At 36.4% G+C, this 26,914-nt stretch overlaps 7 protein-coding genes and 1 long non-coding RNA gene across 9 annotated transcripts in view; 3 read left to right on the top strand and 5 right to left on the bottom strand.

Annotated features, from left to right (window-relative positions):
* The window catches only part of LOC139099828 (neuronal acetylcholine receptor subunit alpha-6-like), a 129,485-nt gene that overhangs the window by 72,044 nt on the left and 30,527 nt on the right, over positions 1–26,914 (bottom strand). The window lies entirely within an intron of this gene.
* Positions 231–3,296, bottom strand: LOC139099884 (uncharacterized). The gene is made up of 2 exons (XM_070652435.1): positions 1,555–3,296; positions 231–1,015 (listed from the first exon to the last, which is right to left on the bottom strand). Exons 1-2 carry the CDS (start codon positions 2,648–2,650, stop codon positions 279–281), a joined length of 1,833 nt encoding a protein of 610 aa, XP_070508536.1. The 5' UTR covers positions 2,651–3,296; the 3' UTR covers positions 231–278.
* Positions 3,326–11,724, bottom strand: LOC139099883 (uncharacterized). 2 transcript variants are annotated; one of them, XM_070652433.1, is made up of 3 exons: positions 11,570–11,724; positions 9,095–10,671; positions 3,326–8,219 (listed from the first exon to the last, which is right to left on the bottom strand). In XM_070652433.1, exons 2-3 carry the CDS (start codon positions 10,658–10,660, stop codon positions 4,110–4,112), a joined length of 5,676 nt encoding a protein of 1,891 aa, XP_070508534.1. In that variant the 5' UTR covers positions 10,661–10,671; positions 11,570–11,724; the 3' UTR covers positions 3,326–4,109. The 2 variants fall into 2 exon arrangements, with proteins under 2 accessions (XP_070508534.1, XP_070508533.1); XM_070652432.1 differs by lacking the exon at positions 11,570–11,724 and adding an exon at positions 10,787–10,927.
* On the top strand, positions 11,590–12,579 carry LOC139099886 (uncharacterized). Its single transcript, XR_011545374.1, has 3 exons — positions 11,590–11,851; positions 11,929–12,079; positions 12,185–12,579. It is a non-coding gene; the product is annotated as an uncharacterized lncRNA (long non-coding RNA).
* Positions 12,570–16,999, bottom strand: LOC139099885 (apyrase). Its single transcript, XM_070652436.1, has 2 exons — positions 16,362–16,999; positions 12,570–14,073 (listed from the first exon to the last, which is right to left on the bottom strand). Exons 1-2 carry the CDS (start codon positions 16,855–16,857, stop codon positions 13,346–13,348), a joined length of 1,224 nt encoding a protein of 407 aa, XP_070508537.1. The 5' UTR covers positions 16,858–16,999; the 3' UTR covers positions 12,570–13,345.
* Positions 19,158–20,485, top strand: LOC139099807 (transmembrane protein 222). The gene is made up of 2 exons (XM_070652336.1): positions 19,158–19,385; positions 20,075–20,485. Exons 1-2 carry the CDS (start codon positions 19,229–19,231, stop codon positions 20,425–20,427), a joined length of 510 nt encoding a protein of 169 aa, XP_070508437.1. The 5' UTR covers positions 19,158–19,228; the 3' UTR covers positions 20,428–20,485.
* On the bottom strand, positions 20,452–22,794 carry Wwox (WW domain-containing oxidoreductase). Its single transcript, XM_070652334.1, has 3 exons — positions 22,570–22,794; positions 22,123–22,276; positions 20,452–21,463 (listed from the first exon to the last, which is right to left on the bottom strand). Exons 1-3 carry the CDS (start codon positions 22,689–22,691, stop codon positions 20,504–20,506), a joined length of 1,236 nt encoding a protein of 411 aa, XP_070508435.1. The 5' UTR covers positions 22,692–22,794; the 3' UTR covers positions 20,452–20,503.
* Positions 22,828–25,474, top strand: LOC139099806 (delta(3,5)-Delta(2,4)-dienoyl-CoA isomerase, mitochondrial). Its single transcript, XM_070652335.1, has 3 exons — positions 22,828–23,213; positions 24,469–24,536; positions 24,681–25,474. Exons 1-3 carry the CDS (start codon positions 23,127–23,129, stop codon positions 25,402–25,404), a joined length of 879 nt encoding a protein of 292 aa, XP_070508436.1. The 5' UTR covers positions 22,828–23,126; the 3' UTR covers positions 25,405–25,474.

Below are 26,914 nucleotides of genomic sequence, written 5' to 3'. Positions count from 1 at the left end.
ATTTTCCTAAAATTCAAAGGAACCGCTTTCAGGTACCACAGCAGTCTTTCTGTACCAAATAAGCTTTACCAAATCGAGAGTGATTATTGGGGAGTCGAGCGTGTTTATTAAATCGAGCAAGTCGAGCGTTATTACTAACCTGAAAAATCAATTTATTTTAAAAAAAAAAAAATAATTTTTTTCTTAATTTTAACATTTTTTATTTAATTTCTTTTTTAAATTCGTACATAAATTTCTAACTTCCTGAATGTGTGACTGACTGTTGATCCTCATTATCCTTAACATGTTTGTTCCTCATTGAGAATTTTCCAACAAATTTCCCTCATTTTAGCAATCTTTTTAGCCATTCGTCTCCTCATTGCTCCAAGTCTCCGATCATTATAAATTGTATTAAATACATTCCGGTACAGTCCATGAAAAGTCAATTGAACTCCATGACGTTCCATTCCAGTGATTGCATGAATGTATTTACATTCACAAAAGTAAGCAACACATGAAAAATGCTTCAAATTTGATCCATTTTCTTTGACTTCCTTTATGTCCTCCTCAAGTGATGACAAGAACTGATAACTGCTTCCAACATGCAGTTCCTCTAAGGATTTAACTCCAATTGCTAATTCACGGAATCGTCTACGGTAGTCGTCATTAAAGTCATGAATTTTTAGGGTTCTCAACTTTGGACATTTACTAGCCAAAGTTATCAATCTAGTCCGAACTTCCTCGTCATTTTCTGCCTCCATATGGTCAATCTCAAGTGTCTCCAACTCATCAAACATCAAGTCCTCGGATATCTCCTTTGGAACCTCAAAAAGTCTCAATTCCTTTAGATTCTTACACGATGTATTCAACTGATCCAAGAATTGAGAGCAATTAAAGTTATGGAATACAGCAAACTCGAGATCTGGACATGCTGATAAGATTCTCATTATCAACATCGATGACAATGGATGGTCACCATCGGCTGGTCGATCCCATGTACGGTCATTCCATGGTGTGAGGTAGTGGTCTCTGTCATCTGGAAGGAGAATAAGAAAATGTTAGAATTTTTCTGATTTATTTGAAGTCAAGTAGGATTATCAAGTAGTATAATCAAGTAGGATTGTCAAGTACAGTAGTCAAGTAGAGTAGTCAAGTAGGATTGTCAAGTGCAGTTGTCAAGTAGAATTGTCAAGTAAGGTTGTCAAGTAGATTAGTCGATTAGGGTAATCAAGTAAATTAGTCAAGTAGAGTAATCAAGTAGAGTAGTCAAGTAAGGTTGTCAAGTAGAGTAGTCAAGTAGGATAGTCAAGTAAAGTAATCAAGTAGAGTAGTCAAATAGGATTGTCAAGTAGGATTGTCAAGTAGAGTAGTCAAGTAGAGTAGTCAAGTAGGGTCGTCAAGTAAAGTAATCAAGTAGAGTAATCAAGTAGAGTAGTCAAGTAGAGTAGTCAAATAGGATTGTAAAGTAGGATTGTCAAGTAGAGTAGTCAAGTAGAGTAGTCAAGTAGGGTCGTCAAGTAGGGTCGTCAAGTAGAGTAATCAAATAGAATAGTCAAGAAAAATCATTAAACTTACCTCGAAGCTTAAAAACTCTTGTTTTATTCCTCACAAAATTGAAGTCAATCATTCTATTGTCAAATTCACATCGTTCATCCACAGCATCATGATGAACTCTAGAAAACTGCTTTTGTCTCAAATTCTCCTCAACCTTATAAGACTTGAATGAAATTTTCTTAATTCTCGACACATTGCCCTTAACTTCATAATCCTTTGGTATCATAGCTGTATCAATCTCAAGATCCTCAAGTTCCATGTTAAACAGCACCAAGTCCAAAATCTCCTGTTGTGGCTCACAAATCATCATCGAAAAATTCTTCAAACTTGACTTTTGGTTATTAAGGAACTCAATCAGGTTCCTCTTAGGCATGACAATGTACTCAAGTACAAATGTGTCCAGCTTGAATGTAAATCGTCCACAGTCAAGTGATATGTTGTCCTTTTGGACATTTGAGATGTAAAGTTCCTTAAGATTTACACATCGTGCAAGTAAGTTGCTGATTGTGGCACTAAATCCATTCCTGTCCAGTTCCTCAGCATATCTCGTGTCAAGCTTCTTCCGCTTACATGACACAGTCAATGAGCCCATGACTCTTAATGTCCGTATGCTGCTCGTCGTCGTGATGTACTTCCCGATCCTCAATGAATTGACAAGCTCAAGATGCTTAAGTTTTGGCAGTTCCAACATCGCCTCGGTTTTGTCACGTCTTAAATTAATGACAACCAATTTTTCAAGGTTTGGTGTCTTTTTGAGGACCTGAAAGGCATTGGACATAAAGAATGTCTTCAATGTTAAGGTCTTGATGTAGCCGGATGTCCTGTCAAGTAAGGCAGCAATCTCCTGATGGATATTGTCACATGGTGCTGACATGTCAAGTGTCAGATTGTCTTGGAATTCCGATGCATAGAATCTGTTGATCAAGTAGGAAGTCTTACGGAGGCAAATTGTAGATTTGAAGCGTGATTTGAGGCTGTTGGTGGACTTGATGATGCATGCCCAACGTTGACAGACAACAACAGCATCAAGGATGTCGGCGTGGTTTAGGTAGTTGAAGATCTCGATGAGGGCGTCGTCTGGGAGGTCGTCGATGGTTGTTGATGATGAAGTATCCATGCTGGTTGGTGATTTGATGATGTTTTGGGAATTTCTGCTGATTTTTTTGAATTTATCGTCAATTTTAACTGATTTTTTGCTATCCTGATGCAGTTCTGCTTGAATAATGAAGATTAGGTATCATAATTTCAGGTATTTATAGTAAAGTTTGTGAATTGAGATTCAAAACATCGGAAACTTTTTAAAATCGTAACAATGCACGATCTTATGATGATTGTTGGTAAACATGATTCTCTCTTTTGCTATTTGGAGAGTCACTCAGTTCTTCTTCTTGTTAAGACTCTCTTTAAAGAGAGCATCGACATGAATTGACTCAAATTATGTTCGAAATTGAAAATGATCTCATGGAATGAAGCTGTCGATAAAGATAGAGTCACACATGGAAATGGTAATTGACATGCTGTACTCAACTAAGAGCCATCCTTTGGCGCCGACTGAGGGAACTCAATTCTTGATATATTGTCCTTAACTTCATAATCCTTTGGTATCATTGCTGCATCAATCTAAAGATCCTTTAAGTCCATGTTAAACAGCACCAAGTCCAAAATTTCAGGTTGTGACTCACAAATCATCATCGAAAAATTCTTCAAGCAAGGCGCCGACTGAGGGAGTATGGATCACACTTGATCTGTACAGCGAAGTAAGTAAGTAAATAAATAAAAACGATTCAAAAAATTAGTTAAATATAATATTTATTGATAATTTTATCTTAAATTTACACATTTGGCTAGTTTCTAGCTTGATACTGTTTTACATATTTTACTTTGGTAACAGGCAAGAGTACAAAAAAATTAATTAAGATTCTTAAATATATTTTCAAAAATACAATGTTACTTAAATATTTATGCTTAATATAATTATTTATGTATATAATAATTGCTTAAAATCAGAGCTCGAAGTCGTTATGGTTGAAGTCGACTCGACTCGACATCGAGCTCTGCTTAAAAGGATCAGCCTTTTGTTCTGTGGTTGTGCCATATCACTTGAGACCTCAAGCCAGGACTCAAGTAGGATAGGATAGAATATATCAGATATATTAAGAAACCGAACAGAGAGCTAGCAAGTGATGGAACCACTTATCCTACTTGATTAGACGGTGTTATCCTAGTTACACCACCCTACTTTATACTAGGTACTCTTGGGCTGAATTAGGAGTAAGATAGAGCAAAATAGCCCTGATAGGATGGGATATATCCCATGAAGATTAAGAATCCAGTTTCTGCACAATGCAAAGACCACGAGATCATTATAATACATGATATACCTTGCAGTATACCGAGCAACCAGAATGGTGAAATGGAAAAAAAAAGCTTCAAAAATTAGACATAAATTCAGAATAAATCCAGTATCTTTGATATTTAAGACTGCATATAAACTGATATACATACTATACCCCCGGTTCAAAATTATACGTACAGGGGTGTGAGGGGGGTATACGGATTAAGTGAACGACCCCTAATTATTTTCGATAAATCAGACACCACAAAAGCAAACAAATGAATAAGAAACAGAATATGTGTTTAATAATGTCACTAAATGAGTACGCAAACAGTGAATTAGCTGTGTCGTTGTGTACCTTAAGAAGATCCACAATCCATTCACTTTTCGCTATATCAACTGTCCTAGTTGTTAAGAATCGATATCCCTTTTCTTTTAGATATTGCCTTCGTTGACTTTCGTCCATAAATTGACAAATGTTATCCCATGTTAACTTTTCAATATCCAATGTTTTAGAGGCAAGTGCTGATGTTAAGACATTGTCATTAGCTGTATCGTTATTCCTTATGAATTCTAATATTTCGGACTTTTTAAAATATTCATCATAGACCTCCCATATGCTCTTATTTAATTCAAATGAATTGTTAAGTTCGACTGCATTTTGGAATAGATGCTTGTCATACTGATCTTTAAGCTCTAACATTTCCCTAGTCACATCCTGCGTTGGATCAATTTCTTTCAGCAGTTCCATTGCCTGCTGAAATACCTCATTTATTGAGTAACAGACAATTGTTGTGAGGATATTTCCATATGAATCATCCACTTGACTTAATGCTGTTAGGAAGTCATCGTCAGATTTGTATAGATCTTTGAAAAATTTCAATGAAAATTGATAATATTCGAGTGACTTTAAATTCCAAACAGCTGACTGCATTAATGTCATATTACAGTATCCAGTTGATCTTAATACGTCCTGGAACTGATCATCACTTAAATTAGATCTTAATAGATCAAATGTATCTGTTACTTGTTTCCAGTTGTTGTGCTGATTAAGCAGAACATGTAAAAAGTTTTGTCCATTTACATCCTTACCAAGGATTATATCCATGAATGTATTTGGACTGGAAGCTTTAGTCTTTAAAAATAGCTCCCATATTAAGTTATACATGCTTTGTGATTCACAACGTGCAGCATAATGCAGAATATTTTGATAATTTATATCCTTAGACATTGCAAATTGTATTAAATTGGCTGTGCTGAATATGCTGTCTAATGCAGTCCATAATATTTTAAATTTTTGTTCATTTCCGGTATGGATGCAAACTTGCAATATGCTGCTTTTATACTGATCACAATTTGTTAATAATTTTAAAAATTCACCATCTTTGAGGTATTTTTGAAGGAATTTAAATAGGCTTTTAATTTTTTTGACATTAAGGTCTTGGGATTTACATAAGTGATAGAATATATTCTGTCTTTTTTTATTTTTACTGACCAATGCCTGTATGATAAAATTCGGATCAGTTTTTTTCTTAATTTTTGTTACAAACTTAGTAAAAATTGTAATATTAAGTCTTGATCTTATAATCATTTGAAATACTTCATGGTCTATAATGAAGATTTTAAGGTCCTCAATGTCAAAAAAATTCTTGATAAATTTTAAAAATATATCAGACATTTTTTTTTCGTTAAGATTTAAAATTAGCTCTTTGACATTAAGTTCTAAAATATTTTTAACAATTGATGGCTTCATAGAATCAAATACGTCTATGACTAATTTAGCTAAGACATCGAGATTCTCCTTAAATATATAAGAAAGACTCTCAATGTTGTTAAATCTATCCTTAAATTTTAATATTTTATTTAAATTACTGGTCGTCATTTTAAAACCTTTTGGATCATTCAAAAACATTCTTATAATCCCGTACTCTTTGGTAATAACTATGTCTATAAACAGCTTAACGACAATGTCTTGAACATTACTGGAATTAATTTCCTTGACAATTAAGTCAGCAACAAGAAAGTCTGATGATGTTTCATGCAGAAAAATGAATTCGTCGTCTTTTAAATTGACGATTCCGCATGCTATAATGCCGAATTTAGTCCACTCGTCTTTGTTATGTCTTGCAAAATATTCTTTTGAAAAATCTTCAAAAAGTCTCTCGATTGCCAAATATTGATGAATTTTACGAAAATTCATGTCGTATTTTTGGCATTGAACGTTAAGTTCCGCCCATAATTCCCCCTTATTGTCAGCCCAGATTGTGTAAAGATCATCAAACATTTTATTATAAATTTCAAAAACTGTCAATTTTTTTTCCTTATCTTTACACAAATCAGCTGTTATTTTAAACAGCTGTGGCATGCCAAGTGAACGATTTTTGGATATTTTCATAGTTTCGACTATTTTTTGTGCCTTTTTTTTGTATTTTTCTAAATTTTTCGACGAATTTACAAAATCAGTAAAACTTAAATCTGACTTTTTCTTCTTTTTATCCATCAGCATCCAAATGGAAACAATTAAATTAATGCCATCTTCATGGGTAAATTCCTCTAAATTATAAAGTGCATCAATTTTGAGTTTTTGCCTCAAATCATCACCAAAATGATCCCTTGTTGTGATGCACAACTGATTGCCATTATTAAATTCAAATAATTTTGCCAAATTCATCACATGTGCAGCATAATTAGGCGCTATCTCGTCGAATCCATCAAATATGATGAATACTCGACCGGATTTGTAAAGGAACTGAAATAATTTGGCATCAAATGATGTCTGATCTAATTTAAGGATTGTTTTGACAATATAAGTCGAAAAGTCTGTTAAAGTGCTGTATTTCTTAAAATCCGTAATAAATTGCTTGAGGTCAACAAAAATTTTCCATTTTTTTGTATCCTGCCATCGCATTAAATCCCTAACTGACCAACTTTTGCCATTTCCCGCTTTACCCGATATTAAGACATACTGTTTACCTTTTATATCATTTAAAAAGCTATTTTGGCACAATTTTGGTTGAAAATTTTCAAAAATTTGTGGTAAAATCTGGAACTTAACACGATCTTCTTGACGATCCAAAATGAATTTAAATAAAGTGTCTTTACCGTTGCCTGAATTTTGATTCGGTTGGACTTTAATATAATTTCTTTTTATATTAATTAACTTAAATTCTGATTCATTTTGATCGTCACGATGTGGTGAATTTATAGACATTTTAACATCCTCAACTAATGAGTTTAGGACCTGACCGTCATCAATTAAGGTAGATATAGCCTTGCTTAGTGATGCTTGTTGACATTTTGTGAGCGATTCTTCATATAAAATGTCATGTAATGTTAAGTCTGGACAATTTTGAAAAATTATCTTTTTTTGGAGCAGTTTTTGCTGACAATTTTCTGTCAAGTCATTCCACAGATAGTTAACAGTGGTTTTTGTAGATTTATATTGACAGTTATTCATAATCTCGTCAATCTTTTGAATTTGTTCATCATTTTGAACAATGTAAATAAATTTAGTTTGTTTATTAATCATTAATACGGGTGGCATTTCCATCGAGCAATCAATAATCACATGATATTCACGATCATTATCAATTGCAAGATGTTTTGTAAAATCATTAAGAATTTCTTGATTTTTAAGCATGACTGGATTAACATAAATGTTATAATCTTCAATAGAGTCACCATACTGCTCATATAAGCTATTATCAATGTCAGATATGACTAATTTTGGTACATTTGATTTAATTATTGTAAAATTATTAAGGCTCTTTATATCTATATTAAATTTTTTGGCTATAAATTCGTATTTACTGTCTGTGATGGTCTTAATCATCTCAAAAAATCTATTTAATTTATTTGTATTTTTACGCCTTAATAAATTAGATTTTTGAAGGTCTGGCATGACTTTTTGTGTCCAAAAATCAAATAAATCTTTATACTTAGCTGTAATAGTATTCAGCATATCTACTTCGCCCTCAAATTCGACCATAATCTGTACAACCCTAACAATCAATTCTTGATTAATGTTTTCAGGTTCATATCTATATACTGACGATATAATTCCTTTGCACATGTCATCTGGATTGGTAAAATCCTTAGTTGCTGACCATTTATCAATTGCTTTAACAATTCCTTCATATTCATCACGAATATCTATTTTATGCTTATAAAACGGATTCTCCTTATTCTCGTACACAAGTCCCATTAAATAATGACATAGTTCATGTGCTAAAATGCCCGCAATGTGCTTATAACTCCTTTCATCAGTCATCTCGGCTCCAATAAATATCCATTTTCGATTTTGATAGCATGCACCTGATGCATCCGGATCAGCTAGACTTGATGGTTTAACCTAAAATGTTAAAATAAATAAGTTAAAAATTTATGAGTTAAGGGGTGTATGTAGAGGGGATTTTTGAGGTAGGGGTGACCTTATTTTAGTTAATAAATGTCACAATTTTTGTTAAGCTAAAGCAGGCACTGAGCTTGCTCTTGAGAGCAAAGTAAAATAAGATCAACGCCCACGAGCAAGATTAGCAAGCTTGATACAGAAGTCAAGGCAGCTACTTGGACTCGATGACAATTGTACCGAGTATAGCAATAAGTATTGGCAATTGGTAGACGGAAACAGGCGATAGAACCAGCTTTAAGCGACATTTGAGGGGAACCATGGATCACAATTGATCTATACCGTCAGCGAAGTAAGTAAGTAAAAAAAGAGCAAGAAGCCAATAGAATTGGACTTCCATAAAAGGAAATTCCTCATGGCTGCCACTTCAACAAGGGAAAAGGCATGCTGGAACTCCAAAATGAAAGAAGGTATGCCAGTTGGATGTCTAAACTGAGAATTTCTTCAAGCTCGGTAATTTAGTCAGCTATAAAGTCAGGCATGCCTTTTGTAGCAACGTAGGCTCTAAGTCATAGCATGGTCCCCGTAAGTAGGCGGAAGCAAGCGATAAGGACACTATCAGGTGGTATCTGATTAAGGTTGGATTAAGGCCATGAATTACAATTGATCTGTACGGCCAGTGAGGTAAATAAAGTCAGGGGATTTAGCCAGGAGGGAAGGCAATTCAGGGCACCCTCCGAGAGTTAGAATCCCATTTAATTTGCACCATTTTCTGGATACGCCCCTGCCTGCTTGGATACCAAAAATCTGCAGGTCTGTACATCTACAGCATATAGGCAAACCCCAAAAAAAATCAAAAAAATTAATTTTTAACTCACCGTTTGACTTCCAAAGTCGAACAGAATCTTTAATTCGTCACACATTGATGCAATGTTGATAAGATCAGGAACAACTTTGAATATTAATTTGAAGCATTTCCTGATTATCTCACGATATTCTGTTTGATCCACAATGGTATTTTTTACATCAAAAATCAGTGACTTGTTACACATTAAATTAACAGTCTTGTCCTCATCTTGTAGTGAATCTGTGATGTTTTGAGACCTTTGTGCCTTTTGCTGTGCTATTCTAGCTGCTTTAGCTTCTTTTTGTTTTTTTGTTGCTACTTCTTCGACTAATTCTGGTTCCGTTTGCTCATATCCATATGATATTAATAAGTATAATGATGTAACTTTTTTAGCCTTTGCAGCTTTGTAGATTGCTGTTTTATTTTTGACACAATATGCATACTTAAGGTGCTTATTATTTATGATGTATTTTATGACTTCCTTAATATTTTCTTTGGAAATGTCACGAAAAAATGCCTTTCGTTCTTGTGCTAATGCCTTAAGTTCTTGACATTCAATTTTCTTATATTTATGATATATTTCCGGAAATGGAAAGTCAGAAAATTTAATTAAATTACACAGTAAGTCATACTGCTTGTTGTCATATAGCTGTGTTGATAGTTTAAGTTTGTGATTAAATGACAGATTTTGTAGCTCTTTAAAGTAATTGGCTGCTAAAAAATTGGAAATTTCTGTATTTTCGCATTCAATGACATCGGACAGGATTGACCATTGGCCACGATTGTCACTAGGTGTTGGCGATGAACTTCCTGGTTCCTTCAGTTCAAATATATCGGCAATATTCTCATGATCAATAGTATCCTCAACAATTTCACGGTCTGTGAAAATAATTGACAAGTATGTTGTCCAATATGTGGATATAGTCATTGACCCGTCAAATGGTGTATCCAGGATGGCTATAAAGTCATCAACATTACATTTATATGCAATTCTGAAAATGACGTGCAGAAAAAAACGCTCATTTAAGCTTAACATTTGTAAAAATCGAATTATAAGTCCAGGACGGTCAACATTTTCAAGCATATCAAGGATGTTATTTTCAGAGCTGTTAAAGTCGCCTTTCAAATATGAGCTCAAGAATGCTGAAAAATTATAAAAATATGCCTGATTGAGATTGACATAATGGAATTCCGTTGATGACTCATTCTTGTAATAAAATCGTGTGACATTCTCGTCTTCTGATGTTAATTGAAGGACCATTGGACGTTTTGTATCAAAATCCAGTAAGTGCTTCTTTAGCTCGTAAATGCTTTTGCCGACCTCAGCCTGATCATTCATATTAAATCCAAAATTTTTGACCGAAATGATGAACGTAAAAAGACGTGGAAATTCATCACGATTAAGTCGACTTATTGCTATTTTGGTATCAAACAGACTCAATGCAGATGAGAATGTAATCAGCTTGGAGATCTGTTTATTGAGTATTTCATTGGTATTATAGCTTTTACTGGTTATATTAATAATGAAATCTTTTTTAACTTCCGGTTGTGATGATAAAATATGATGAAATTGGGGTTGATTGTTGTTGGAAGCCATTTTGTGATGCACTAAAATAAAATACAGCAATTAGGTTTATTAAGTAGCGGGTTCTAAGGCTTTCGACCCAGTGGGTCGCGGCACTCTTTAGTGGTAATTTTTGACCGCAAATTGAACATGACATACGGTTCATGGGATTTTTAGACAATTTTTAGCGACACACACGTTGCCCGCTGATTTCTCTGATAAGGTACGGCATTGTATGGTTCAGTTTAGGTGCAGCACTAGTATGGTATAGTGGTACACCTGGTAAGGTAAAGATAGGAGGTATGCTTGCACCAACCAATGGTATATCAATGAAACACTCTATATAGGTCCACCGATGGAACTGATAAATAATATAAGATTATTGGATCCCTACCAAACCATAGTACCGCTATAGCTTTCCACAATTTTGCGGAATAATTATGCCGGACCCATGCAACGCACTCCTTATCACCAATACATACATACCACTTTGCCATAACAGGTTATACAATAATACTCATGCACACTTTGCCATAACGACTTTTTTTGAATTATTTTCTGAATAAGGTTAGGGGCCGTTCACTTATTACGTTCGCTTTTTAGGGGGGAGGGGGGGTTTAGGATTTTGTAACAGCCTCAACCAAAAAATTTTTTTTGTAACGACATTTTGTAACGAGGGGGGGAGGGGGGTCTAGAAATTCGTTTTTTTGCGTAACGTAATAAGTTAACGGCCCCTTATAGAATTTTTGATTTTTCCCCTAATATATCCTTAAAATATCCTATCCCAACCTTATCCTTTCCTATTCTTATCCTTTAAATAATCGACAATGGTGCGCACAATTTATGTTATATGAAATTAGAACCTATAATTTAAGACGATAATCGCTGTCGATCGCACAAAATTGTGAAATCATATCATTAATATAATATGTTATTGCTTACCTAATATTTAAATCCTCTATTTAAATTAGATTAAATTAATTAATTCGATTAAATTAAATAATCTCAATTAGAATCTTATTAGAATCTTTGGTATGGATGATGCGACATCACAACTATTAATGAAATTTGCATTTCGATGAATCAGCGACGCTTCAGATTTGTTATGCGAATTACAGTGCAACCTGTGAGCAACCTGTGTTCCGCGACACAGTTATGTCACGCCAAAATTTTTTGGATATACTATATGCTGTTTGTCAGGGGCGTGACTATGAGGGTCCAATGGTATTTTAAATTGTTTTAAAAAAGCGAATAAAAAATTTAAAATTAAAAAAATCATTAAAACACAAACGGTTTTTCAGATCTCATAAGGGAGTCTCGTGTCCCCGATGATCTCCCCTAACTACGCCCTTGCTGTATATTTCGATCGAGGCTTACCATCCAAGTGTGTTGTGCACCACTGAGTATGCAGTATAACACTTGATCTATAACATTTGAGGTATAACACTTAAGGTATATAACATTAAGCTATATAACTTATGATATTAGGGTTTATACTCTGAATCATAATGATGATTCACATCATACTAAATTCTTAAGAAATTTTTTTTTGTGTAGTTTGTGGATGACGAATGATCGCGTGAATGATCGAAGAATTTTTTGGAATTGGATGTTTTGAAAAGGACATTAGAGTGCTTTATATAAGGAACTGGTAGACGGTTTCGAAAGATAGAGTCATTAGGCATTCCCTGGACCCTCGTGTGCTCCAGCCAAGGAAGTAAGTATTTAAGTAAGTATTCTGCAGTACTGTGTGATGCGAGGTGACTCGGTGACGTAACGACTTTGTACATTGATTCCTAATTATTATGGCCTATCTTACTTTGTACACATGTTGTCATCAGGATTGTCACTGCTGTTTTAGGACATGCTCTGAAAATTGGATAACATGAATATTTTTGATTATAGTTCTTAATGTATTAAGGAAGAATTAAATTAAATTAAATTTCATTTGTAACAAATTTTTCATTAATTTTTATTGATTCATTTTTTTAAATTTGACATTTTCAGATTTCCCTCCACTGCATTAGTAGGATGCAGCACAAAGGTTGCATAGCACTGCATTAATGAGCCGCGACACATAAGTTGCTCATCACTTTACTAGTGTGTCACAGCTGCAGCATAGACATTCGCCTAAGGCATATGCAAATAGGGTTCTCAAGCGCAATTATGCTATGGCGAAATAGCTAATAGGAACTGCACATTGTCAGCATAAGGTGCATAGTGACAGAAATTGCCAAAGCTTGAAATGTGCTTGAGGACCTTATTTGCATACATCTTAGGCGACTGCCTATGCTACACATCACACAGGTTGCCCACCACTGGTTTTGATAATTTAGAATCATTTCCTGATTTTTTTTTTTGCTAAACTTAATCTAATTATGCCTTAAATTGCTAGCTTTTTTGTTGACTCTAATAGATTTCTTTGGGACTGTTCACTCATTACGTTCAGGGGAAATGAGGCAGGAACGTAGCCAAAAGGAGCCATTAGGGGCACTTGCTCACCTCCAAGAATTGAAAAAACATTTTTTAACGAAAAAATTCAAAAAAAAAAAAACGGTCCGGGCCTCCCTAGTCCAATTTTTTGGCTACGTCCCTGGGATGAGGTATGTGGAAAGGGGGCTCATGATTCTGTACCGTAATAAGTGAACAGTCCCCTCATATTTATAACAATTTATTTATTTTTTATCTAAATTTTTTCACATTCATTCCACAAATTTCTTAAATAAACTCAAATCCTTCATATTTATAATCAGTATGAATCTTCTCATCCGGATGTAAAATATTACCCTTAATATCAAAGACTGTAACATAAGTGCTAGTTGATCCACTAACTTCCTCCGTCTTAAGTGCTATAATAATACTATCATGAGTATCAGGAAGAAATTTAAAGCTTGAATATCCACGTGTTGGCCTTAATTCACCAATTTCAATTTTTTGGATATCCGTAAATGTGTCATCAGCTATAATCAAGTAATTACATCCTTTTGTCTCATCAATTGTCTCATTATATTTAGCAGTTGAGCACCGTCGTGGCAGGAAGAACCATTTTTGATTAAAGTCACTCCACGCACCACTCTCATGTATCATGTAGCCTGGCCACTCAATTCCAACAGCTGACCGAATTGCTTTAAAGTTTTTAACCCAATTTAGTGTCTTTACTTCACCTTTTGTGGACACAACCTTAATCATCATTGGATTATAATTTTCAAATTCACCTCCTGCATTTGTCCACTCTTTACCCATACTGCCTATATACATTTGATGATTCTTGATTGTTGCCCATTCACTTTTAAAGCCTTTTTGGGATATTGACTCGCCGTCGGTAAGGATTATCCATGGTGATACGGTGTCGTCGTTGTTGACCTCAAAAACTATTCCGGTACGGTCGTCAAATGTGTAAATTTTGCCGTTGAATGTTACTAGCTCGGATAGTTCCATGCCACGTCCTAAAAATTAAAAGGAAAGGGAATTAAAAATTTGGAATTAAATTTTAAAACTTTATGAAAGTCACGAAGTTGATGGATTTTTTATGGGCGGGAAAATAGATTGAGGTTGTTGACTGAAGGCTGACTTGGTTTTTAATGAAGAAGTTGGCACGATTACTTATATTATTTGGTTTGAAATGGAGCTTCTGACTTTATAGACAGTAATAAGTCCTGATTAAGGATTGCTAACTATCCAGCAGCTTAATAACTCAAAGTTCATGTTCTGTAAACTGTCAGTTATAAACAGATTTGGCACCGTCGCCGGTGACCGATGACGCTTACCACTGGCAGTCGGCAAGTCGCCCTTAACACTTGTCATCAAATTTTTTATCAAATAGTGCTCAAAACGGCCACGTTATGCTTCTGCACAAGCCCGAAAAGCATGCGGCTTAGCAGTGACCAAAGAAGCTTGATCTTTGACTTGACTGACCGACTTGATCAATTGTCTTGTTGGTCTGAAGATAGATTAGATGAAGTTCGATCTTAAGTCACACTAACTGTCATCTTAGTCCAGCTTTAGGAGCGGTTTATCGAGTTTTGAACACCAAGTCGAGCCTCAGAGTTGACTGCAATCATGGACGTATTCAGGGGAGAGTCAAAGCTCCACAGTAGTGTCTTAGTAAGAAAACCGCATCCCCTAGTTGGTCATACGACGTTGGTGGCCCTATTTGAGCCTCTAGAGGAACTCAACAACAATAAAAAGTCAGTTATACGTCCTAACGTAAATATTGACTTTATAATCACAACCTCATCAGCTGCACTGTGTTTATTAACACAAGTGATCTACAGTATCTTTAGAATAACATTGATGTAAATATCTGCATTATCTTGCTTAAATTTATTTGAATTTTATGGCATTTACAATGACAAAAGACGTCATTTTAAGGTTTGCATTAGTACTTTGGGGTGAATGAATTTTTGAGGCTTCAAATTGTTGCGAATTTTGTTATTTAATCAAGATTATCGCAATTTTAGGCGCAATTAAGGCTTTTGTCTACAACAGGAGTGGACAACCTTTTATTTTCGCGGCACACCTTGGTAGTAAGCCTTGACCGATACCGCATATGATATTTCCAAAAAATCGCATGCCCATCAGTGTGCCGCATCACACAGTATGTTCACAACTGATCTAAAAACTTCAATGGATATTATTCATCAATGAATGAATGATCAGCATAACTTCTTTCACTTTTGTTTTGTTTTCTTGTTTCTGTTTATGTTTTAACTATCTATGTCAAGGTCATTTAATGCAGAAAAAGTCAATTCTTGTATATTTCAGGTGAGTAAGCTCTCGAGAGTAAGAGAGCATGGGTATAATTTATAAGGAACCAGCGAAATTTCTATGACGTGGTTTTTTATGCGAAATTGACATTGAGAAAAAAAAACAAGTTTTTTTTGGCAAATTATTTTCAAATTGAGTTACACAAAATATTAATTTTAAAGGTCATGGATTGTGTAAAATATTATTTAAGAGTTCGTAAAGATTGCATCAAATCCGTTAAGCAAAAAAAGAAGAACTAGGAATTTTTTGGATCCAGTCCAATAATTCATCGTTATTAAATCCACAAATTAGTCATTAATTATCACGTTCAACTGTGACCAGTGGGGAAAAACTTCTGGATTTTTAGATATGTCACGTAAAGTCAGGGTGTGGAGTTAGGAGAGGCTGGATGGGGTCATGCCCAATTTGACTGTCTTTTTCCATTTTCCCTTCTGTCCTTTCGTTTCTTCAGTTACTTTTGTTCTTATCGTTCCCATTTGTCTCTACTGTCCATTTTGTCCATTTTGTCCCTTCTGATCCTTTTGTCCCTTGTGTCACTTCTGTCCCAGCATTCCCATCTGTCCCTACTGTCCCTTCTTTCCGCTTTGTCCGTTCTACATGTTCTGACCATTCTGTTTTCTCTGTCTCTTTTGTTCTGTCTGTTTCTTCTGTCCCTTCTTCCCTCCCCACCCTCATATTTGGAAAAAGCTACAAAATAGGGATCAGTCAATAATAACAGGCCTGTATATCCTGATTCTTAGATGCGCAGACCTGCAGTTTTAGACTGCGGACAGCTTGTCCAAGATTGCAAGCCTGTAATTTTGGACTATGCCTTATAGATCATCCATGGCTGAAGGCCTGCAGCTTTGGGTTGTGCCTTGTTGTTTGTCCAAGATTACAGATCAACAATTTTGGACATATTCCACTAAACTCATCCACAACTCCTAGATTCCCTACAAATTTCCACAACATTCAAGCATCAACTCACCTTTCAAGGAATATCCACTCTTAATCTCCTTGGAATCCTCATCATCCCACTTAAACTCAAACGTTGAATGTGTCGCTGACACAGTCAACCATCCCTTCTTTAAATAACTCGAATATTCATTTCCATCCTTTTTCCTCCTCGAATTTGTATCAAGATCAGCAATCATGCCAATCTTATAGACCGTCGTCTTCGTATGTGCATTAATGACAGGCTTTGTTAGTGGATATGCTGCATTATAATTAATTATCTCATTATCAATAATATTTGAATAAATTTGTGACGTATCCACATGACGATATGTCGATGTAAATTTACGTTGTGCTGGCAATATTATATACATGATAAGTGCCAACAGGATTAAGGCTATAATATAGATAAAATGACTACGAAATTTATTTTTTCTAATTCTTATAAAGCTAGCGCCTGCATTTTGTCGCCATCGTGATTGTAATGCGCCCTCGCCAAGCAGGACGTTTAATGATGCTGACTTTTTCATCACTTCCTTTAGTTTCTAACAATTTAGACTGTACATTATTTATTGGAACTTAACTAGACCGAGGATGTATGCGAAAAAATTTACATTATTTTTTTTTTTTCGATTGTTTTTATGACAACACAGACGATTTTTGGAAACTGAGAATTTGGATGGAAACTTTTTGTGGATCTGAGGAAAACATACAGATCTGAGCATCATTGACGTGGATTAGACTGATTAGATTGATGGTGGATTTAAATTAAATCTGGGTATTTAAATGAAGTGACTTCAAACTAAACAAACAAAATGACAAATTTGACTATTTGATGATGAGTTAAACTGGGTGGAGTTGACTTTTACATGTGGGAACGTTCAAAAGTTACGTAACTCTTAAGATGGCATTTTTAGTCACTTTCTTCATACCATTGTAGCGATTTGTAACAAAATAATGAACCAAAATGAGTTTGGTTTCTTAATCTACCTGATTTACCCTATTCTAATCTATCCGGGTAGACAGGACTGTCTTAGTTACACCATCTAATCCTATACAACCTTGGGTTGAAGGAGGAGTACGATAGGTGAATAGCATAAAATACTGCATATGCGGCATAGAGTAGGATATTCCACTAAGTATAGGATAGTGTAGGTTGAGGTAGAGTACAATAGAGTCTCGTATCGAGTCGAGTTGGATCTAATCTAGTCAGTTCGGTTCGGGATAGATCGGGTCGAATCGGGTCGAGTCGGTTCGGTTCGGGTTAAATCGGACCGAGTAGCGTCAAATCGACTCTAGTCAGATTAGTCTAGCCGGATTGAGTCAAGTCGAATAAGATTGAGTCAAGTGGAGTCGGTTTCGGTCAAGTCAAGTCGGTTTGGAACGAGTCGGTTCGAGTTGAGTCAGTTCGGGTCTGATCAAGTGGAGTCGAGTCGATTCGGGTTAGGTTTGATCAAGTCGGCTCGGATCGAGTCGAGTAAGGTTGTCTTGAAGAGAGAAAAATAGAGTATAAAAGAGTAGATTAGAATAGAGTAGTGTAAGGAATGGTATGGTAGGCTCGGATATCCCATGTAGGTTAAGAAACCGACCATTAAACCCAACCCTTAGATGCCTGAGCTAGCTCAAACCTCGGCTCCAAATTGTCCCCAATATACATCCCCCTTCAACATATAAGATCCACATCCACCCCTTAATCCCCAATCTCATCTACCTGCACATATCACATCACTATAACAGTTTTTAAATTACTCACATCCACAACATTCTGAAACTTCTTATCAATACTGAAACTTTTTTCTGTTGTTTAATTTTTTTGTAAAAAATTCTCATTTACATATTGAGAATCAATCTTTGTAATTGGTAAATAAGTCAATATTTTTGAGATAAATACTCATTTATGAAGCAAGTCCTGTTCAGTTGAAGATTGCATTTTAAGTCATTCAAAAGATTGAAAATTGTAAGGAAAAATTGAAGAAAAAGCCATGGGGTAAGTTGGAGACTGTTTAAGTCAGTTCGGGTCAAGTCGGAACTGTTCGGTTCAGATCGGGTCGAGTCGGAACTGCTCGGTTCGGGCAAAAATTCGGAAAATTATTAATTAAATTTTTCATCAATTTTCAGTTCCATCACAATCGCAACAGTCATTTTCATGATCACAATCATGTCAATAGTTCCATCAGATGCATCAGCTCTGTTCAGCAGCTACGAAAAACTCGCCAACTTTGCATCACCATCAGTCGATCAACAAATGGGACGAAAATATCCTGTCAGTTGGGAGAATCTTGACGATATTGTGTTCTACATGGGGCTATTTATGATTATTTTTGGAATTTTATTCTATTTTTTCGTGTGCTTTGGATGTGGATATCTGAACTGTGGTGTCAATTTGAATAGACATCGGGAAACTTATGAGGAAATTTAGAAGAACTTAGAGATTGAATTTTAAGTTTAACTTAAAGACCCGAACGGAACCGACTCTACCCGAACGAAACCGAGCCGAACTGACTCGACCCGAACAGAACCAACTCGACCCGAACAGAACCGACTCGACCCGAACAGAACCGACTCGACCCGAACAGAACCGACTCGACCCGAACGGAACCGAGACGAACCGACCTCACCCGAACGGAACCGACTCAACCCAAACCAACTCGACTCGAACCGACTTTATTATGAACTTTGTTAATTATATTAAAATATTGAAGAATTAAGAAATAAAGAAAAATTTGCAAAAGAAGTAAAAAAAACAGCACTTCCCATTCCTAACCATCCCATGCCATCTCAATTTTCCCGCACTTTTTCAATCTCATTTCCCCTCCATTCGTTCACTGCGCTTCATTTTTTTTCATAACAATAACATTACTTTTTTTTTCATTTTTTTACAGCACAGTAAACATAGATTTAATGGATTTAGAGATGAATGTGACAAAAATAGACTACAATTTACATCGGTATCCATTCTGTCTGATTTGGACACCAATTCCGCTGATTACATGGCTGCTTCCGTTTGTTGGACATATGGGAATTGCTACATCTCAGGGAATTATTAGAGATTTTGCTGGTAAATTGAAGATTTTTTTTGAGTGAAAATTTTTAGGATGTTTTTGGGAAAATCTGTGGAATTGTGATGAAAATTGGCAGGAATTAGATGAAAATTTGAAGGATTTTCACGAAAATTTGGAAAATTTTGTCAACTTTTGAGGATTTTTCATGAATTTTCCTGAAAATTTGGCATATTTTTATTGAAATTTCGACAATTTTTGATGAAATTTGGAGTTATTTCACTTACTTTGCTGGTCAGACAGGTTAATTGAGATCCATGACATCCTTTAGACGTCTTGGCAGACGACAGTCAACGGTAGAGCCTGATCTGGGTCTTTTCGACCAGTTATGGCTCTTTTAGGCCAGTTATGGCTCCATTCTGGCTCGTTATGGCTCTTTTCGGTCAGTTATGGCTCTTTTCGGTCAGTTATGGCTCTTTTCGGTCAGTTATGGCCCTTTTCGGCCAGTTATGGCTCTATTCTGGCTTGTTATGGCTCTTTTCGGTCAGTTATGGCAGTTTTCGGTCAGTTATGGCTCTTTTCGGTCAGTTATGGCTCTTTTCGGTCAGTTATGGCCCTTTTCGGCCAGTTATGGCTCTATTATAGCCAGATCTGAATTTCCATATGCCAATTTTCTCATATTTCCCCAATTTTCCATAATTTTCCACAATTTCCCATCATTTTCCTAATTTTTCTTATTTTTCCAAAGGTCCATACTATGTCAGCGAGGATGAAATGGGCTTCGGATGGCCAACACGTTACCTCCAACTAGACATCAACAAAGTCGAAGGTGGCACCACAGCCTGGGACGATGCCGTTCAAAAAGCATCAACAGAATACTCAAAACGCATGCACAATCTATTCTGGGACAATTGTCACTCACATTGTGGCATGGCACTAAGTCTAATGAGGTACGGCGGCAGTACATGGTGGAGTATGGTCAAGCTGGCTGCATGGATGTTTCTTTTTGGAAAGTATGTTGGATTTTCGGGATTTATTAAGACATGGTTGCCATTTGTGATCATTTTGGGTACGGGACTTGCTGTATGGAAGCTTGTGTAGCTTAATAAGATGTAAAAAAATGCATTTAAATTAAATAAAATTGATTATTTATTGAATATTTATGGAATGTCATGCCCTACACCCTGCCAGGTCCGTCCCCATAATTCTCAAATATGTCCTTAATCAGCTGCTCACTTATGTCCCACAGTTCCTTTGCTAAATTGTCCTTTTGTGACAATTTGGACGGTTCACAGATGTAACAATTATTAAAATAAATTCCAGTCAATCCAGTCAGTTCCGGTGCTGTTGCACAGTAAACAGTCGTTGCTGCACCTTGTTGGAGTGACTTTGTGAATGGCCGGACGATAAAGAACAGGAACCGCCAAAACCACCAATTTCTTGATATTCCAGTTGATATTAAGTTACCGGGATGGACAGCAAAGATGGAAATGCCACGTGACTGCCACTTCCTGGCTAATTCACATGCAAACAGGACATTGCAGAGCTTTGCATTGTTGTAAGCCATCATGCTGCTAAACTTTGATGCCGGTGGACTTAAAATGTCCTTGGTCAGGTCATGTTTTGGGAAGTTTGAGAATCTGTGGGATTCTGAGGATACAACAACAACTCTCGACTCATGATTAAGCAGTTCCGATAGCTGAACAGTCAAAAAGTGATGTGACAAGTGATTGACTTGAAAGTGACGTTCCAGACCGTCCTCAGTCGTTCCATATGGAAGTCCAAAAATGCCAGCATTAAGGATCAGCAAGTCAATTTTTTGGTACTGTCGCTTGACTTCCTCACAAAAGTTCTTCGTGCTTCTCAAGCTGGAAAGGTCAAGTTGAATGAAATTTAATTTACAGTTGCCGCGACGCTCCTCGTTCAGCTTGTCCATCGCTTCCGTTGTTTTTTGACGATTTCGACATGCAAAGATGATTTCACAGCCATGGAATGCAAGGGATCGAGCTGTTTCGAAACCGATTCCGATATTGGAGCCTGTGATGAGAGCTACTTTACCGGTGAGGTCCTTTCCGTGGAGTACTGATAGGGCTGTGGATGAGGAATCAAATTTTTGACGAATTGTTTGGCCAGTTTCCTGTTGGGGAGAGAAAGAGATATGAGAATTGTAGGGTTATTGGGGTAAATTAGGATTGTTTGGATATGGATCCTAAAGACACATGAGACCTTCTTACCCAAACTTACACGATCTTGCCCGATTTTACCCGATCTTCTCCGATCTTCTCCGATCTTCTCCGATATTACCCGATCTTACCCGAACTCACCCGATTTTACCCGATCTTCTCCGATCTTCTCCGATCTTATCCGATCTTCTCCGATCTTTTCCGATCTTATCCGATCTTCTCCGATCTTTTCCGATCTTACCCGATTATCTCCGATCTTCTCCGATCTTCTCCGATCTTACCCGATCTTACCCGATCTTACCCGAGCTTCTCCGATCTTACCCGATCTTCTCCGATCTTCTCCGATCTTCTCCGATCTTACCCGATCTTCTCCGATCTTACCCGATCTTTTCCGATTTTCCCCGATCTTACCCGATTATCTCCGATCTTCTCCGATTTTACCCGATCTTACCCGATCTTACCCGAACTTACCCGATCTTCTCTGATCTTACCCGATCTTGTTCTATCTTGCTCCATATTGCCCCATTTTGACCCTTCTTGCCACTATCTTACCCTTTTCCTCCCTCCTACTTCCCCATGACACATATGGACAGTATCAACTACTTATACTCACTTCCTGAGCAAACGCTAGTCGTGGATCTGTGAATGATTGAACATTTTTCTCTGTGTTGACAAACAAGATCTTTCCATCAGCTTCAACTCTCTTTTCCCATCCGAATGGTAGATTTCCAGTTACTTTCTTCATTTTATTTGTTCTTGGGTGGGTCCTGTTGATGAGATGAAATTGAGAGGAAATTATGAGAATTATTGTAGAATTTTAAGAGATTTTGAAGGTATTGTGGTGTGAAGGCATTGGAATTGAAGATTAGGAAGTAAGATTGGGAAGTAAGATTGGGATCCTCAAATTTTTGCTCATTATTTCCGATTTCGTGACCAAAATAACAGCTTCAGATCCAAATTAACTTCCCAATTCTTATCTCAACATCCAAATTAATCCTCAACATCCACAAAGTCCATCCAAAGTCCACTAAAGTGTCAAAGGTTCCCATTTTTTACTCACCATTGTGTTGTCTTCGTTTGATGATTTAAATAATAAACATTTCCATCACTTGTGACACGTTCTTCCCATGCCGATGGCAATTCATCCTCACTGTCTGTTTCAGCGGTTCCAATGTTGCTCATTATTGACTGTTTTAGGGGAAATTGAGGCAAAAAATTGAAATTTTTTGTTTATTTTGTTTTGAAATTGTTGAGGATTTTGCTGATCGACAGTTTTTGGTCACTGACGTGCCCCTCGGTGTTTATATTTTTGTGTATTTGACTGAGTTGTGAACTTTGTTCGTTGACTGATAGACGTGAACCTGTTTTTTGGATTTTTAATCAAGATTTTGGAATTTTTTCACATTTTTTGACTAAATTCTTCAAAAATTGACTAAATTTTGACTAAAATTAACTAAAATCTGCCAAAATTGTCGTCAATTCCTCAAAAAACAGCACAAAAAGTATAAAATTAGCTCATAAAGTCACTTAATCCTTCCTATCTATCTTTTATCTAAGTGCTATCTTGGGATTTTTCCAGTTTCTAAAAATAAAAAGTTTAGTTAAAATTAAATTTAAATGTTTAACTTAACAAGGACAATCATTAGTAGACAATCCAGTAGAATGTTATCGACTTTTGAGACATTGAAAGTTACAACACCAAAGGTTAGTACGGAATGTGATGAAATATGAGATTTACAAGATTGACCTTGAGTTTGGGTATGAAATGTGGAGTTGCCATGCAGTTTGGTTCATATGTTGAGTGCTGTTTTGAGGCCTTTGACATGTCTTGGTGTCTTTAATGCTATTTAAATGCTGTATCCACAAGAATATACAAGCTAGGTACAATACAGAGTACCAGTTCGATTCCCACAACAACCTTTGAGTCTAAAAGAGTGTGGTCCAGTAGATTATGAATCATAGTGCCTCCAGCTCATGAGGATGGACTCTTAAGGTAGCTAATAAGGCTGAGCATCGTACTTGGACCAACGCTTGTTTCAGACCAAGACTGAATTCAATCCAGAGCTCTGTTCCAAAGCTCAGGTTGGATTCAGGACAAGACTGGGTACAGGCTATGATAATGTTCAGACTAAGACAGGATTCCGACTAATGCTGGGTTCAAGACAAGGCTGGTTTCAAGTCATGACTGGGTTCACTTTTAGACTTGGTTCAGGTCAAAGCTGCATCGAAGTTAAGGCTGATTACAGGTCAAAGCTGGGTCTAGTCTTGGTTCAGACAGGTTAAGACTGTATCCAGGTTAATGCTGAGTCCAGGCCAATATTGGGTTCAGACTTAGACTGAGTTTAGACTAAGGCTGGGTCCAAGTCAAAGTTAGGTTCAGGCCAAAGCTGGGTCTTGACCAATTCTGTCTGAACCTAGCCACATGACCTAGTCAATTAAGTTTCTCAAGAAAACTCCTCATATCCTAATTGACTAGTTATCCAAAACTCCTCAAATCATTTCAATTCATGCTGATTTACATCCAATAGATATTGTTACGATTTGGTGACTATATTAACTACAATAATTATCAGATATAAGTCACTGAATCGTAACACTATCCTCTTTGATGCCATTCTGGTCCAGATTTGTCGTCCTGTACTCGGTTCACAGTAATTTTCAGCTGTACCCAATAGTTCGGCCAACGCTGTAGTCCTAGAACTTTGGATGAATCCTCTCATTATTTGCGACACATCTTGATGATATGTCACGACTAAAACAGCATTCGGCACTCGGTATATGGCATTTACAAACATTTTGGTAACGCAGGTTGCCCACCACTGATCTTGATCCTTGTATTCCTAACTCAAATGACAATGCTGATGCCAATTGCTGAATTCTACCAAATTCGACTCAATATTATACCCATGCTGACCTCAAGTCACTATATTTCATTAATATTTCCATTTCCAATTCACAGGCATTTGTAGCCCATGTCGAGCTCAACAGACCAGACCGACTGAATGCCTTGAACTACACATTATGGCAGTAAGTACAAAAATACAAAGTCTGTCTGTTATACGAAAGGAAAATCAATCAAAAAAGTCCAAAATTTCCCTAAAGTATAGCAAACAGACCTTAATATCCTTAACATCCACTTATATCCTCAATATCCACTTCCATCCACAACAGCGAAATCGGCCAGTGCTTCGACGAACTCAACGCATCCGAGGATGTCCGATCAATCGTCCTTACTGGTGCTGGCAAGCACTTTACAGCCGGCATTGACTTAATGGACATGCTGCAAATTGGACAGAAGCTAGCCGGCGTCACTGATGTGTCCAGGAAAGCTAAAGTTCTAGAGGAACTGATCGTCCATCATCAAAATTCAATTTCATCACTCGAGCGATGCCTCAAGCCAGTCATTGCAGCTACACATTCAGCTGTTGTCGGTGCCGGTGTCGACTTAATATCCACAGCTGACATCCGTTACTGCACAAAGGACTGCTGGTTCTCGATTAAGGAAGTTGACATTGGTATGGCTGCCGATGTTGGAACTTTACAGCGATTCCCAAAAGCAATTGGCAGTCAAAGTTTGGTACGGGAACTTTGCTTTACGGGACGTAAATTTAAGTCCGATGAGGCACTTCGGTGGGGTTTTGTGACGAGAGTTTTTGACACAAAGGAGGAGCTTGTTGAGGCTTCATTGAAGCTTGCTGAGGAAATTGCGTCCAAATCACCTGTTGCTGTTCAAGGAACTAAGAAGAATTTGGTATATTCATTGGATCACACAAATCAGGAAGGATTGGATCAAATTACTGAGATTAATAAGATGAATTTGCAGAGTGAGGATTTTGTTAATGCTGTTATGGCTGGACAGTCGAAGGGGGAAGTACCAGTGTTCTCTAAATTGTAGATTTTTTTGTTGGTATTTTAAGCCTGTTTTTAAATAAATGATGAAAATAAAGAAATTTATATGAAAAAAATTCAAATGGATTTTGTGGTTTTGAAGATGGGTGTGACATGCTTACTGATCCACCCCCTCCAGAATCTATTATGTCCTGGTTGACCACTAATGCACCTTCTGCATCCCAGAATACGTCATTACACATCGTGCAGTCAAATTTCTTTGAAAATGCAATGAACTGCATGTCGTGTGCGCTTTTGATCGTGGGCAGTCTCCAAGGTGTGCCGCGTCACACAGGTTGTCCATCGCTGTTCTAGATGTATCTGAGAAATTAATGTCATATCCAATAAATTAGAATTTGATCCAATTATCCTCTGAATTATACCCGATAAATTAGTGAATCTCATGTTGTAGCTAGCCACATATCATTATTATGCACCAAAAAGCTTTTGGAGCTTCCTTTCTTCTGTTTTCGTTGCAGACTCCAACCAAGGGTTTTGGAACAGATTTGAGAATCTGTCCCAGCATTAAAATTTTCTCTTGCATTTTCCTTCCAAGTATATGTCCTATTCAGTCATACCTACTCATCTGTAACTCGATATTGATGCCTTGCTGAGCTGCTTTTTGGCAGATGTTTCTCATATAACCTTACAAAACCGCATTTTTTCGTCGATTATAAGCAACAAATGTCTTGATGCAGTAAGCTAAAGGCTACATTTCAAAATTTAGTCTTTAACAACCTGCAACAATCATTTGATTGCTTGATTTTTTGCTTGGAAAATTCCAGATTAGGCTCAGATCCTGATGCAGATCATTCACTTATTATGTAACGTTTCTGACTCAACATTTTACTCTATAAATGACAGCTAATGAACAAGCTAGATTGAACAAAAAAGTTACAGCTTGCTCCAAAGCGGCCATTTAAAGAATAAAATTTAATTGAATACTAAGCAAAGCTCGAAGGTGACTCAGTGTTTGTATGAAAAAGTCGACTTGACTCCGCTTGACTTCCAGCTGATTTATTCATTCGATTGATGTTATGTTATCCTTAATCGTCGCTTTTTCTACGTCATGTGCCATTCGGATGATAATTTCACACATTTTCTGAAGCAAGATGCAGCAAAGATTAAGAATGACTTGAAAGTTAAATCTTTGCCAATATCTTTACTTCAGTAAATAGGAATGAAAGTGCTCTAAATTTGAATGTGTTTGGAATTGACCTGATTCGGTTCAAATCTGTCATTCAAATCTATGATAATTCACTAAATTCTTTCTGAAATTCAGTCAAATGTCTCAAATATAGCGATAAAAGAAGTCAAATTTCATGACACGACATCAAAAAAATTGAAAGCTGAAACTTTTGTTTAAAATTTATTTGTTTAGACTTCTCAAATCTTATGAAATTATCTTGTTGCTGACATGAATGTTCTCATTATTTGATTCATTGATAGTTTACATAATTTGGCTGAAATTCAAGGAAATCTCAAATAAACCAGAATGATGCAATATGACAATCTAA

The sequence above is a fragment of the Chironomus tepperi genome, unplaced genomic scaffold (assembly GCF_022539635.2).
Source record: "Chironomus tepperi strain 1889 unplaced genomic scaffold, CSIRO-AGI_Ctep_v1 contig_486, whole genome shotgun sequence".
Lineage (NCBI taxonomy): Eukaryota > Metazoa > Arthropoda > Insecta > Diptera > Chironomidae > Chironomus > Chironomus tepperi.
This window is presented reverse-complemented; position numbering and strand designations above follow the sequence as displayed.

What these genes read in the sequence shown, in the direction of transcription:
- LOC139099807 (XM_070652336.1), top strand. Translation starts at nt 19,229, where the DNA reads ATGGATTTAGAGATGAATGTGACAAAAATAGACTACAATTTACATCGG. An exon ending in AATTATTAGAGATTTTGCTG is followed by an intron (nt 19,386 to 20,074) that starts GTAAATTGAAGA and finishes ATTTTTCCAAAG; the next exon opens with GTCCATACTATGTCAGCGAG.
- LOC139099806 (XM_070652335.1), top strand. Translation starts at nt 23,127, where the DNA reads ATGTTTAACTTAACAAGGACAATCATTAGTAGACAATCCAGTAGAATG. An exon ending in TGAAAGTTACAACACCAAAG is followed by an intron (nt 23,214 to 24,468) that starts GTTAGTACGGAA and finishes TCCAATTCACAG; the next exon opens with GCATTTGTAGCCCATGTCGA. An exon ending in TTGAACTACACATTATGGCA is followed by an intron (nt 24,537 to 24,680) that starts GTAAGTACAAAA and finishes CATCCACAACAG; the next exon opens with CGAAATCGGCCAGTGCTTCG.
- LOC139099883 (XM_070652432.1), bottom strand. An exon ending in TCGACTTTGGAAGTCAAACG is followed by an intron (nt 8,220 to 9,094) that starts GTGAGTTAAAAA and finishes TTAACATTTTAG; the next exon opens with GTTAAACCATCAAGTCTAGC.
- LOC139099884 (XM_070652435.1), bottom strand. Translation starts at nt 2,650, where the DNA reads ATGGATACTTCATCATCAACAACCATCGACGACCTCCCAGACGACGCC. An exon ending in AAGAGTTTTTAAGCTTCGAG is followed by an intron (nt 1,016 to 1,554) that starts GTAAGTTTAATG and finishes TTCTCCTTCCAG; the next exon opens with ATGACAGAGACCACTACCTC.
- LOC139099885 (XM_070652436.1), bottom strand. Translation starts at nt 16,857, where the DNA reads ATGAAAAAGTCAGCATCATTAAACGTCCTGCTTGGCGAGGGCGCATTA. An exon ending in GAGTGGATATTCCTTGAAAG is followed by an intron (nt 14,074 to 16,361) that starts GTGAGTTGATGC and finishes TTTAATTTTTAG; the next exon opens with GACGTGGCATGGAACTATCC.
- Wwox (XM_070652334.1), bottom strand. Translation starts at nt 22,691, where the DNA reads ATGAGCAACATTGGAACCGCTGAAACAGACAGTGAGGATGAATTGCCA. An exon ending in CAAACGAAGACAACACAATG is followed by an intron (nt 22,277 to 22,569) that starts GTGAGTAAAAAA and finishes TCTCATCAACAG; the next exon opens with GACCCACCCAAGAACAAATA. An exon ending in GACTAGCGTTTGCTCAGGAA is followed by an intron (nt 21,464 to 22,122) that starts GTGAGTATAAGT and finishes TCTCCCCAACAG; the next exon opens with GAAACTGGCCAAACAATTCG.